At 33.1% G+C, this 14,408-nt stretch overlaps 2 protein-coding genes across 2 annotated transcripts in view; one reads left to right on the forward strand and one right to left on the reverse strand.

The window, feature by feature from the left end:
* Positions 1 to 1,884: 1,884 nt before the first annotated feature.
* On the forward strand, positions 1,885 to 7,229 carry LOC107663127 (kelch-like protein 10). Its single transcript, XM_016453286.1, has 8 exons — positions 1,885 to 2,030; positions 2,113 to 2,605; positions 2,908 to 3,327; positions 5,056 to 5,253; positions 5,362 to 5,511; positions 6,500 to 6,616; positions 6,719 to 6,810; positions 7,094 to 7,229. Exons 1-8 carry the CDS (start codon positions 1,885 to 1,887, stop codon positions 7,227 to 7,229), a joined length of 1,752 nt encoding a protein of 583 aa, XP_016308772.1.
* Positions 7,230 to 10,179: 2,950 nt separating this feature from the next.
* Positions 10,180 to 14,408, reverse strand: part of LOC107663151 (beta-soluble NSF attachment protein-like) — a 6,069-nt gene continuing 1,840 nt past the window's right edge. Inside the window, exons 3-10 of the mRNA XM_016453313.1 lie at positions 13,836 to 13,882; positions 13,613 to 13,690; positions 13,469 to 13,524; positions 13,286 to 13,370; positions 12,004 to 12,108; positions 11,649 to 11,717; positions 11,436 to 11,486; positions 10,180 to 10,303 (exon numbers count right to left, since the gene is read on the reverse strand). Of these exons, the coding sequence (XP_016308799.1) occupies positions 10,202 to 10,303; positions 11,436 to 11,486; positions 11,649 to 11,717; positions 12,004 to 12,108; positions 13,286 to 13,370; positions 13,469 to 13,524; positions 13,613 to 13,690; positions 13,836 to 13,882 (593 nt within the window). The 3' untranslated portion in view covers positions 10,180 to 10,201. The remainder of the gene's footprint in view (positions 10,304 to 11,435; positions 11,487 to 11,648; positions 11,718 to 12,003; positions 12,109 to 13,285; positions 13,371 to 13,468; positions 13,525 to 13,612; positions 13,691 to 13,835; positions 13,883 to 14,408) is intronic.

The raw sequence follows: 14,408 nt of genomic DNA on the forward strand, positions 1-14,408 counted from the left end.
TCTATACAGACACTGATATAACGAACAATGTCCAATATGCATTCTTGACATTAAAACGTTTTCTTTCCTGTTGCCAAGCTTTCTACTTTCTAGACCTACTTTCTCTTGAATATGATGAAAGTGTCTACATTTTGTTCCACTATCCCACTCCTTCTGCCATTTCTTTCTTATTTCATTTGCAGTTAACCCTTTTACTTCTGCTTTGCTCATTGACACTTTAATGTCAATTTGTGCATGATTCAGAGCCTGTTTAGCCAGATGGTCTGCCTCCTTGTTTCCTTCCACACCCATATGTGATGGTACCCACAGGAAATTTACCATCAGACCAGATTGTCTTATTCTAAATAGACTCTGCATCACATCAAAAATCATATCTTGTCTTGCTGTTGAAATTCCACTTAGCAAACTATTTAAAACTGAAAGGGAGTCTGTACAAATTACTGATCTTATTGGCTGTACTTCTTCTATCCACTGAAGAGCTAGGAATATTGCTATTGTCTCTGTAGTATAGATATATGATCTGAAATTCTCTTTGATACTTTGACTTTGAATTGGGGTATGTAGACAGCTGCTGCTGTTATTCCAGATTCAGGATCTTTAGAGCCATCCGTGTATATTTGCAATATGCTATAATAAGTTTGTTCAATGTATTGCTGCACTGCTATATTTGTTAACATACTTCTTTCCTGGTTATGTTTTTCTTCATATAGCTGAATGTCAACTACAGGCATAGGGAAAAGCCAAGGAGGAATTGCTGAAGTTGCCACAGAAGGGGCAATATTAATAATTATTTAAAAAATGTAGCCTAAAATTAAAAGAAATCATTTTTTAAAAATTAACACAACAGCTAAAAACTATAAAATACATATAACATAACCATATACTTAATATAAAATATTATTTAAAACTTAATATAAAATACTTTATATTTTATATTAAGTATAGGGCTATATGTATTTTATAGTTTTTAGTTGTTGTGTTAAATTTTTTTAAATTATTTTATTTAATTATTTAATTTACTTTATATTTTATATTAAGTATAGGGCTATGTTATATGTATTTTATAGTTTTTAGTTGTTGTGTTAAATCTTTTTTTAATTATTTTATTTAATTATTTCATTTACTTTATATTTTATATTAAGTATATGGCTATGTTATATGTATTTTATAGTTTTTAGTTGTGTTAATTTTTTTATTATGATTTCATTTAATTTTAGGCTACATTTTTTAAATAATTATTAATATTGCCCCTTCTATGGCAACTTCAGCAATACTTTATATTAAGTATATTTTAATAATATATTATTTTGTAAATCTGCATGTTATATGAGCATTAAACAATATAAGAGAACCATGAATGTCTGAATTTCTTTGTTAAATTATTGAAACATTACCTTAAAATCTTGGGGGATACTTAAATTAAATATTTTAACTGAAGGGGTTTGGATTTTTATTTTATTTTATTTTGTTTTGTTATTTTGTTGTGTGTGTGTAATATTCAGAATAACAATCAGAGATTTTCTTAATAAAAAAACAAATGCTGTGCTTTTAATCCATGAAAATGCTTAATAGCACATTCAAGCCTTTGACCTGTTACAATATTTTATTTGTCAGTGATTTAGTTTACTGTGATACAGTTTTTTAATGTTTACTTTTGAAGTAACTTTATGTTAAAAGCGATGAGGATTTGAAAAAAAACTAATCCAGATTAGAAAATCTAATTTAGAATGTTGAGCAACAAGTTCTCAACTATGATGTCACAAAGATTCTTAAATTCTCATCAGCACTGGATCTCCACAGAGTTCACTAAACATCAGATTACTTCAGTCAGAGTTTGATCAGTTTGAGCTGAAGCTGGATTGCTGTGATTTTGAGCTAGAGGACATGGAGCACAAAACAAGTGACACAGCTTTTAACGTGTTTGATGAAGTTCGCTTACAGGGCGAACACACTGACGTCATCATCAAGGTCCAGGACACACATTTTAAAGTGCACAAGATCATCCTTTGTGGCTGCAGCCCTTATTTTAGGTGAGGACAGACACTTCACAATGCCTTATATATATAAGAATAATTTTCAGAAAAGTGTTTCACCTTTAAATTTGCTCCACAGGACGCTTTTCTCCACCCAATGGACCAACATGGAGGAACAGTTCTACCATATTCCAGGAATGTCCTCAGACTCCATGTCTCTTATTATTCAATATGCATACGCAAGACCAGTCCTCATTACTGAAGAGAACGTGCCAGAGCTCTTAGCAGCGGCTGATCAGTTTTTAATCTCAGATCTAATAGATGCCTGCTGCCAGTTCCTGAAAGCAAACTTATGCCCGGAGAACTGCATTGGCACCTGCATGTTAACAGAGTGTTTCCCCTCCTGCTCAATGCTCCACCGGAAAGCCAGGCTTTACGTCCTGCAGCACTTTGAGGAGGTGCTGCAAGTATCTGAGGAGTTCCTGGAACTCCCGCTGGGACATCTAGAGGCGATGATTGCTCAGGATGAGCTGAACGTCAAACAGGAGGAGATGGTTTTTGAGGCCATCGTTCGCTGGATTGGTCATGCACCTGAAAACAGGAGAAAACACATTGCTGTGCTTCTTTCAAAGGCAAGACAGAGATACAAATTAATCGTGTTAATCAGTTTTCTCTTCCTCCACCATTGTTCTTTTTGCCAATCAAATAATAAACTTTATAATAATCACTTACATATCAAAATATAGTAGCCTACAACACGTGGCTACTTTATAATAATCATTTACATATCAAAATACAATAAAACGTGGCTGAGATATACAAAAAATAGGAAAAAATGGTATGAAATCATCATTAAAATTTTGCCTTTTTATGTCTATGCATATAGTTTTTTCCCCCCATAATTAGATTTTTCCCATAATTCACTTTGCTCCAGGTTCGAATGGGGTTGATGTCACCAGACTACTTCATGACTGACGTCAGAAACAATGCATTGGTGTTGGAGAGCGAAGCATGTTCGGACATTGTCATCAATGCAATGAAGGTAATTTTTGACCTCCACATGGAGGAACCCGCCAGCTCAGAGCTCGTTAATCAACTGACACGCCCACGTTTGCCCTATGAGATCCTATTGGCTATCGGAGGGTGGAGCGTAAGCAATCCCACCAATGAGATCGAGGCATATGATGCAAGGGCGGACTGTTGGGTCAATGTGACTCAAGAAGATGAGCTTCCCAGAGCCTATCATGGCTCAGTGGTCCTGGATGGGTTCGTCTACTGTCTTGGCGGCTTTGACAGCGAGAATTATTTCAGCAGCGTGAGGAAATTCAATCCCATCACTCAAACTTGGCAAGAGGTGAGCAATTATTGTGACTGTGTTGTGTACTGTATGTGTTTGGACTGAATGGGATTGGGAATAAAGTGCTATTATACTTGGGTGGTGTTTCAAAATCTAGTAAATCGCCTACCTAGACATCATTTCTGGGCATTATGGGTGCATTTGAACACCAAAAAAGTTGTTTAGGTTAGCAGCTCACTAGGATTTGAAGAACAGCCAAAAATGAATGTGATGGTACCATGGTATCAGATGGTAATGCTATAGTACTTTGATACACTTGTCACTTGGTTAACATATTTATATTAGGGATGTAACGATTAACCGCGAGCCGGTTGAAAATCGATTCAAATATGTGACGATTCAAATCGGTTGAGATGCTAAACAAATCGCGATTCATTTAGGGGTAGGAGTTTATATGAATGTATGTCTGAGGGGAACTTACTGTCTTTAGAAAAGTTTAGATGGTATTTTTTCTTTTCTCTTGCCTCTGTATAATGCATATTAAAGTTCATAAGTGCAGCGCTGCTTTGTTTACAGTGGAAACCAAGGAAACGCTTTAAGCGCCGCCTGCTGGCAGAGAGTGAATCTGCATCTCATTCAGCTCGTCTGCTGTTTCGGTTTCATGCAGATATTTTTATGTATAGTTTCACAAAACTGAAGTCAAACCATTCTGTTTTTGCTTCAAAATTCTAATTTAGATTAAAACTGCTCATGTTGCATGTATGCAGCATCTTTGTTTGGATCATGAATAAAATGCAGTGGTTGCTTCTAATTTTAAATGGAAAGAGCACAGACAAAGCCTTATTTTGTTTATATGAAGAGATTTATTTTATTTGTGTTACTTATTTATTTGATTTGGGGCTTGTTTTAAAATTTAAATTTAGTTTTGTTATTTACATTTAATTGTTTAAATTTTGTTATTTAGCAGACGCTTTTATCCAAAGCGACTTACAAATGAGGACAATAGAAGCAATCAAAACCAACAAAAGAGCAATAATATGCAAGTGCTATATTAGTATATTATTATAGTGTTATATTTCAATTTCACAAAGAAATGTGCAGCATTTTGTCCAAGCAATAATAAAAGGACACATTTAATTTATAATTTGTCTTAAATCTCATTTTCGTTACATCCCTAATTTATATGGTATTCAACTGGTAATGTAAGGGACTTTAAGGATGTCTGACAAAGTATGGTAATACCATGGTACATTTAAAAAAAAAAAACTTTGGTATATTACCACAATATCATGTCCAAAACAATAGCTTTTTTGTGTTCCAACAACTATTGTAACTTAATTTAGTTTATTTCAGCTAGTTGCCAAGGCGTGACTTATCATTTTCATTTACTTAATGTACTAAAAATACATAACTAATAAAAAATAATGAAATAAAAATGATTTAAAACTGTACCCAAAAGGACACAAACGCAACAAAATTATACTAAAACTAAAATTTTAAATGAAAATGGAACATATAAAATAAAAACAAATTCCATTATTGATAATGATAATAATTCATAAAAACTGTAATAGTGTCTCAATACTAAAATAACTGATTTGGAGTAAAGACATGGCTTTTTAAACAACAGTGCTATCAAAACATGAGCTGCATTTCACAACCTGGCGAGCTGCCTAACTAGACAGTATCGCCCAATAATGCTGTTTATATAGGCAACATCCTTTGTTTTGATCACAGTCATAATATGTATGGGAAAAAAACAGTCAAATGATTTGTTGATATCAGGTGGCTCCCATGTATGAACGGCGATGTTATGTTAGCGTTGCTGTCCTGGATGGCCTCATTTATGCCATTGGAGGTTTTAATGGATACGGACGACTAAAAACAGCAGAACGCTACGATACAAACACCAACCAGTGGACAATGATGGCACCCATGAATGAACGGAGGAGTGACGCCAGCGCCACCTCACTGCAGGGCAAGGTAAGCACATTTACTCATGACCCCACACTCTACAGTTTAGAATAAGTATTGTAGAAAACATGTCGGACACTGTCAGTGTGTCATACTGTATTTGTGTGCGTTTGGCAGGTTTATATCTGTGGTGGCTTTACTGGGGTCGAGTGTCTCTTCTCAGCTGAGAGCTTTAACCCCGAAACCAACCAGTGGAGCCTCATCGCTCCCATGAGAAGCCGCCGCAGTGGTGTTGGTGTGATCACTTATGGAAATCTAGTTTATGCTGTGAGTACCACTGTTATTTTTGTATCAGTGATATACTATTATAATTTTTCATATTTGTTTTTGTAATTACATTTTTTTTTTCATTTGAATGTTTTTTGCATCATTTATATTATTTTTAATTTTTTTAATATGTCTAAGTTTAAATTTTTAGTTTTAGTTTTAGGTACTTAAAACTAAATTAAACTAATTAAACTTAAATGAAATAAAAAAATGTTGCCTTTACAGTTAGCTGAAATAAAAAAAAATTTAATTTTATTTCAGTAAATGTTTATTTTGTTTCAAGTATTGTTTTGTTATGGGATTAACTTTATAATAACACATACAGATATATACATAACACATAATACATATATGCACATACAGAAATATGAAAATACAAAATATGGTGTTTAAGGGTGACAACTTAAATTAAATGAAAATGTTAATGAATTTTTTTTTATTTTTTTTATATTTCATTTAATTTCAGTTAATGTTTAATTGGTTTCAAATAATGAAAATGTTTTCTTTTTATGGTTTCAGTTTTGGGTTTCTTTAGTTTAATTATTAGTTTTAGTTTTGTTAGTTTATAATAACTCTGATGAGTATTATACATACAAACAAAACATGTGTTTAAAGGTGGCAACTTAAACTAAATAAAGTGTTGCTTTTGCAACAACCTGAAATAAAAGTATAAGTTTTTTTTATATATATATATTTTATTTTAGTTAACATTTGATTAGTTTACATTTTATTTGAAGTAATGAATTTTTATGGTTTTAATTCTAGTGAAGTTTTAGTCTAATTCAGTTTGGTTTAGTCATAATAACACTGGTGAGTATTATGCATGTGTACATAAATATGAAAATACAAAATATGGTGTTTTAAGGTGCCACAATTATTGACTGTACAAATATGGATACTAAGATATGCATGCATGGGTGCATTTAAAATAAAACATTTTAGATGAAACATTGTATATTTACAGATAAATGCACATTTATGTTTCAAGGTTGGTGGTTTTGATGGTGCCGCTCGTTTGCGAAGTGCCGAGGCCTACAACCCTCTTAATGACACCTGGCATGATATCCGGTCTATGATAAACCCACGCAGCAACTTCGGCATTGAGGTGACATCTAATGTGAATTCTGCTGAAACAGCAGTTTTTGAAGTTTCTCATTGATGCATACTGTCCGTGATACATAGAGTTATTTGATTGGCTAAACTGCAGGTGGTGGATGATCAGCTGGTTGTTGCCGGGGGGTTTAATGGAGTCGGCACCTGCCGGGATGTGGAGTGTTACAACCGGATGACGAATGAATGGTAATGTTCACAAACACTACAGCTCACTAATCATTTCACACCGCATGATGTTATGTCTACAAGTTAATAATGACCTAATTGGTGCCAAAAAGTTGAATTTATTAAATGGAGAGTTTTGATTGTTATTGAATGCCCATTTTTCCATTATATTGTGATGCATTTCTGAGACAAATGGGATGTTAAATCAGAAAAAAAGTGGACAGGAGTTGATTTTATCTGTGTAGAATTGATTGGCTCTTGAAAAGTGTCTTTATGCAACTTTATCTACCTTTTTTCCGCAAAGGGATGAAGTCTGCAGCATGAGCATTTCCCGCAGTGCTGTGAGCTGCTGTGTGATATCCGGGTTACCTGATGTCACACAGTACGTGGTGGATCGAGACTCTTTAGAGACATCAGATGATGAGTCTGACAGTGACTGATCGACCTCCAGTGGATATCTGACATTCGAACGAGAATGCACACTGAAACATCACAGCAGATGCCATATGATATAAGTAAATGCAGTTTAAAAAAAAAAAAAATGTGTTGGATTGTGCACTTTAAACTTAAGGAATCGTTTCTTCATTGGAAAAGATTTGGAGAAATGTAGCATTGCATCACTTGCTCAGCAATGGATGCTCTGCAGTGAATGGGTGCCGTCAGAATGAGAGTCCAAACAGCTGATAAAAACATCACAATAATCCACACCACTCCAGTCCATCAGTTAACATCTTGTGTGTTTGTAAGAATAAATCCATCAAGGATTCTGGCCTAAATGCTGATTTCATAATCCATAATAACGCTTCCTATGACAGCACCCATTCACTGCAGAGGATCCATTGGTGAGCAAGTCATGTAAAGCTACATTTTTCCAAATATGTTTCGATGAAGAGAAACTCATCGACATCTCGGATGGCCTGAGGGTGAGTACATATGTTCACAATTTTTATTTTTGAATGAACTAATTTCTTTTTACAATCAGGGATGCTGTGGTTTAGTGGTTAAAGATCAGAGTTGATCTTCAAAACCGGCAAGGGGTATTTTAAAATTTTGTATGCAAGAAGTGAAAGAGTAAAAATGCAACAACAAATGTCTTGTCTAAACAGTTCTTTCCAAAAACTTTCTCTTAAAGGTTTCTTTAATAGGATTTCAAGTTGACTGATTAGTTTCAATCTTAACTTATTTTAAGCATATGTATGGCTGCCTGTTTCCACCACAGAATAAAGAAATGACTTTTCTTACTTGTTTTGTGTGATATATGATCTTGGAATTGCAAGAAAAATGTCAGAATTGTGAAATAAGAAGTTGCAATTTTTAATTTATTTATTTTAATTTATTCATCCTATGTTTATAAACAGGCTTCCATGGGAATTCTTTCATTGCTTCTGATCACTTCTTGTTGAATCTGTCAGTATTTTCTGTTTCTGTGTAGTGGACCGAATATGTTATTAGGTGGAAAATATGTATCACTATATCATTTATTTAACAAAACTATGGTACTGAATATCTGTATTAAATCTGAATTTTGGGTCTGACAGTTTTCTTGCATGTTATTTTGTCTAAATATATTTTGCAGCCTCATTCTTGACTTCTGAAAATGTCTTAAAGGGGTCATATGATGCGATTTCAATTTTTCCTTTCTCTTTGGAGTGTTACAAGCTCTTGGTGCATAAAGAAGATCTGTAAAGTTGCAAACAATAAAGTCTCAAATACAAAGAGATTCTTTATAAAAGTTAAGAGTCAGCCACACCTACCTAAAACGGCTCGTTCTAACACGCCCCCACATACCTACATCACTATGTGGGAAGATTTGCATAACGCCGCCCAAATGTTCACGCAAAGAAAGAAGGCGTAACTTTTATTCTCGCTGTAGTATTGCTGCCGCCGCCGTCATGTCGTGAAGACGCTGTGTGTCATTGTGAAAGCGAAACTACTTTGTTTGGTCTTCCAAAAGAGGACAATATCGCTTCGTCATGCCTAGAGCTGATCCGTGCTGGTCGCTGAGGAAATACATCAACTTCGATGCGTTTCAGAAAGGCGGGGCATAGAGGAGAAACAATAATGTACAGTATGTGGAAAATAATGTGTTTTTTGAACCTTAAACCGCATAAACACATTTCATTACACCAAATACACAAAATAATGTTATTTTTAGCAACATCATATGACCCCTTTAAAAAGTGCTCATTTCATTTAGTGATCTATAAAATACTGCAGAAATTGTAATGCTCTTCACTACAATATAGATTTACTTTACCCACTTACAGCATTTGAAATCAAATACACCTGTCAGAGAAAAATAACATTATTTTAGAGCAGATTTTTGCTGTTTTAACTGATATAAGTCCAGAGTTTCATATAAAATATTAATATATAATACCAAAAACTTCAGACATGGTATGGGTGATCATTTATTAATTTTTCTTTGAATAATTAGGTAAAACATGAATAAAATGTATCAATAAGACTGGCCATCTATCCTACATTTTTGATTCCCTGTCAGTCATACAACATATTAGATGGTTTAATATATTACATTCAATGAACATAATTTAACTACTGACACAAAGTGTAAAGCTGTTTATTCAGGATTTACAACAGTGTAAAGAACTTTAAAAACCAAGTAGCACTTTAACTAAAATTATAATTCATAAGGTCTGAATGCCCAAAACAACAAATGCCCCGTGTCCATGTCAAACAACAACAGATTAAACATAAAATTACAAAAAATATCAGAATAAATCAACAATCAAAACTTATATATACATATTCAACAACTTGATCTGCATTAGAAAATCAACGCTGTCTGTAATACCACACTGTGAAAAATCACTTGAGCTGAGCACTTCACCACCATAGTGAGCAAGAGACGCTATTCTACTGATTATGAAACGTGCAACGCTTAATTCAACCACTAAAGCAAATACTCGGACAAAACTGACACTGCCATATCAACAAAGACAACGTGAAGATGCATTTTAAAGGCCAATAGCACGAAAATGCATCTAAACAGACAGCAGAAATCAAGTGCATTCACAAAAACCTGATATTCTACAGCACATGAACACACTTTTAATATTTATCATGCATGACAATGCCAGTGACAACACTGAGGTGAACATTAGAAGGAGAACAGCTCTATGGGGTCTCGCATGCCACACACACAAGTACAAACAACGGTGTACGGGAAAGATTTCCTCATGGTGAAGTAAAGGGATTTAGCTTTATCCATATTAATATTCTATATACTTCTGTTTTCCCAAATGCAATGCAAGTTGCATTTGAACTTTCCAAGAAACGGCTTATATTTGAGCTAGTATCACTACAGAAATGTTCAACCAGTTTGTCACACACATACGATACGGTAAGAAATTCAACTAGATAGGATGCCACAGTATTTTTCTCGGACACATCACTTGAGGTCGCCGGCATCACCCTGGATGGTTTTCTTGATGCGCAGCAACATGGTGGTCTGCCATTGGTCGAGACGGGAGATCGAATCAAACTCCTTCACCTGGAGAATTAAACATGATTTATAGACGCCGCGTCAAAATGAGCTAAAAAAAAAACAAAACCTGAGTAAGAAAAACTACATATTCTACCTATTTGTACAGTGATTTTGATTCATTATTTGAATCAAAATAAATTAATAATAAAAAAACCCAAATACATTAATTAAAAAATAAACGAATTTTATTATTTTTATTTTAGCTCATTTTAATTTAGTTTAACGTGATGTACTAAACTAAAAAAAATAACTAATTCAAAATTAACGATTCAATGAAAAGAGAAAATGTAATATATATATATATATTAATAAACTATTTTTAAAAGTTTTTTTTTTTGAAAGTCAGTTTCAGTATAGACTTTCAAAAAAAGCAAAGAAAATTTAGTTTCAGCAAAATTAAAACTATTATGTAAGACAAAATTATTAGTAAACACAACAGCAACAATGTAAAATGTAACATAAATATCAGTATCACCCAAAATTAATTTATTAAAGACTTAGAAACAAATTTGTATAAAAGGTATAAACAAAAATATTCTATGTATTTGTACAGTGATTTTGAAAAAAAAAATCATTATTTTAATAAAATAAAATAAATTAATAATAAAAAACAAATATTTTATTTAAAAAAATAAACAAATTTTATTATTTTTATTTTAGCTCATTTTAACAGTTTAACTTGATGTACTAAACTTAAAAATAAACTAAAATTAATGAAAAAACAAACTTAAAATTTCAATGAAAAGAGAAAGTGTAATATACGTATATATATATATTAATAAACTATTTTTAAAAGGGTTTTTTTTGAAAGTCAGTTTCTGTATAGACTTTCAAAAAAAGCAAAGAAAATGTAGTTTCAGCAAAATTAAAACTATTATGTAAGACAACATTTTTAGTAAACACAACAGCAACAATGTAAAAAGTAACACACAAATATCAGTATCACCCAAAATGAATTTATTAAAGACTTAGAAACAAGTTTGTATAAAAGGTATAAACAAAATAATAATTTTTGTAATTAGACTTTTGATTCAAAACCTCATAGCTACTGAGATATAACCTGTGACAATTAACCCCGGTCACTCTTATACAGTCGAATCATCCAAAGCACTGTTCATTTGAAACTTTATAAACTTACGGCTTCAGTGAACGCCTCACTGTTCTGCTCCTCATGAGCCTCCAACAGTTTCTGTAAGGAAAGACAAAACCATAAAGTGCAAATAATGCTGCAAAGTGTAACAAGCACATTACTGCACTCGGTATGCACTGCTCAATTTAGCATGCATACTGCCTAAACGTCTTATACTATTTATGTTTACCATTGCTAATGAAATTAGACAAATGCACTTACTTTCAACAGCTTACACTCTCTTGAATCAGAGAATGCCGGAAACATCCCTTCATACTTTTCAATGGCAAGCTGAAAGAAATCAAACACAGAATATTTACATCAGATGAGCTGTTAATGTCAGGAGAAACTACTGAATTCATCATGGCTGACTGAGAGCGGCACATTTCTACAATAGAGCTGGTCAATGAAAATCTTTGTTGCATTAACGCCACTAGGTGTCAGTGCAAGACAAGACAAGCCAGCTAAAAATACTCAGTGCTTACGTTACTATGGGATAGTTACAACAAGAAACTATAGCAATTGAATTAACAGACTAAATAGCCTACAAAAAAGACACTAGTTAAAAACGACTGACCTTTGCGTTTAACTCATCCACTATGAAGTGGCAGAGAGCTGCTTTCCAGAAGTACTCTTTGGCGTTGTATTTCAGCAGAGGGTTGTCCATCGTGCTGGTTGCAACCTGAATGTGAAGAGACCTTTGATCATTTACAGAGAGAAGATATGATTCGATTTACAGTGCAAACATGAAGGTGCACTGGAAAGCATGCTGAAATCTTTTGCTAAGCACCCTTATTTTTCCAAATCTGAGTCTGCTCCAATAATGTTACATGCTCCATAAATGTCAAACAAACTTTCTTGCTAATAATACAGTTTTGCTTCCTCCTGGCTGTTGGCCTCAAAGACAAAAATATTGATATGACATGAATTGCTCATTCTAGGGTTAAACTCTCAATCTTTTGGTTAATATGCCACTTTGACTTCTCGTTCTCACTTTCATTTCCCTCCCATTGTGCAAAATCTAAATGAACTCGCTTACTCCAAAACACATGGAACCCCTAAACTCTAATGGAACATTAAATAAATGTAATAAATTTAAAATGGTTTTATGTTCTAATTATACAGTAAAAAATAATATTATTAATATTATTTGGAAAATATTTTGTTTCTGTTCCATTACATTATTGTATTTTCGTTCCTACTCACTATAGTATTGTATGTATTATTTATTTATTTAATAACATTTTTATTTTACAGGGTTATTAAAGTTACCTAAACCATAATTTTTTGTTGTTGTTGTTAAATAAACTTTCCCCCGGTTTCACAGACAAGGCTTAAGCTAGTCCTGGACTAAAAGGGATGTTTGAGCTATTTTAACTGAAAGCCAGTTGCACTGACATATCTTAAAATTTGTCTCAAGATGCACACCAGCAATGTTTTTTTCTAAATCACATTTATAAAAGCTACTTACATTCCCTAATTGAACTAAGACTTAATCCTGGCTTAGTCTAAGCCCTGTCTGTGAAACCGGGCCTTAATCTGAAATAAAATGTAACAAACATTTTATTTCAGCTAACTGCCAAGGACATGTTTAACTCTAGTTTAACTTGATGTACTAAATATAAAATTAATTTTTAAAATGACAAAAACACAACAAATTTACTAAAAGTTTAACAAAAATTTTAATGAAAAGAGAAAAGATAAAAACTAATTCAAATGATTAATGAAGAATATAATAGTGTCTCAAAATTACTACAATAACACTCTTTAATAATAATAATAATTGATTCATTGATTTACATTTTTTAATAGAAATAAATCAGTAATAATAAAAGAAGGGTTGAGTGTGTCCCACAAACCTGCTCAAAGATCTCGATGGCTTTGGGATACTGCTCGAGCTGAGCGCTGTACGAGCCCACCTTCAGCAGACACTTATTAGCAGAGCTAATAAAGCAATACAAATGAGCATCTACGACCCACAATAACAGGACATGGAAGATAATTACAAACATTGAATGACATTCTGATTTACGCAGACAAACCTGTTTGACTCTTCGCCTTTGTAATAGTCTGCGGCCTGCTCGTAATGGGCGATGGCCTAAAACAACATCACAGCCCAGTTATAGCATTTCTGCGAAAACCATGCATGAGATAGCATCTAACAGATGTTTAAAGGCAAACAGCACCTTTTCGATATCCACTAGCTCGGATTCATAGATCTCTGCAATAGTCATGTGATGCTTTGCAGCGATCGTGAACCTTCCCTGTCAGTCACACACACAAATGAGAGATTAAATGTTATGTAACATTTACATGTTCAGTAAACAGGCAACCATATCGCGTAATATGCATGTATTTTATGCATCAATATGTACATTTATATATGAAAGCAAAATCCTAGTCTCTTACCATGTCTGTATAAATATCGATGGCTGCGTTTAAACAGTTGATAGCCTCTGTGTGAATGATTCAAACAGAAGGGAACAAAATATGAGCAGTGAGTCAAACGTGACGCTTACAAAACAGCTCATCAGGAGGTCATCTTTACTCATAACCTCATTCAATCAGTTATTAAATCAAGCAACAAAACTTAATCCAAGCAATCCACATTCTGGTGTCAATGTAGTACAGATTTTTGTTTTATTGAAGTCAGTGTTCATTTAGTATCATTGTGATAATTTATGTATGCACTAGTGCTGTCAAACGATTAATCGCGATTAATCGCATCCAAAATAAAAGCTTTTGTTTACATAATATATGTGTGTGTACTGTGTATATTTATTATGTATATATAAAGACATAAGATATATTTTTGAAAATATTTACATGCATATATTTATATTAATATAATTTATATCATATATAAATATATTTAATATAAAAACATAACATATTTTTCTTTAATATATACATGCATGTGTGTGTGTATTTATATATACATAACAAATATACACAGTACACACACATATATTATGTAAACAA

This window comes from Sinocyclocheilus anshuiensis, unplaced genomic scaffold (assembly GCF_001515605.1).
Source record: "Sinocyclocheilus anshuiensis isolate Anshui unplaced genomic scaffold, SAMN03320099.WGS_v1.1 scaffold767, whole genome shotgun sequence".
Classification (NCBI taxonomy): Eukaryota; Metazoa; Chordata; class Actinopteri; order Cypriniformes; family Cyprinidae; genus Sinocyclocheilus; species Sinocyclocheilus anshuiensis.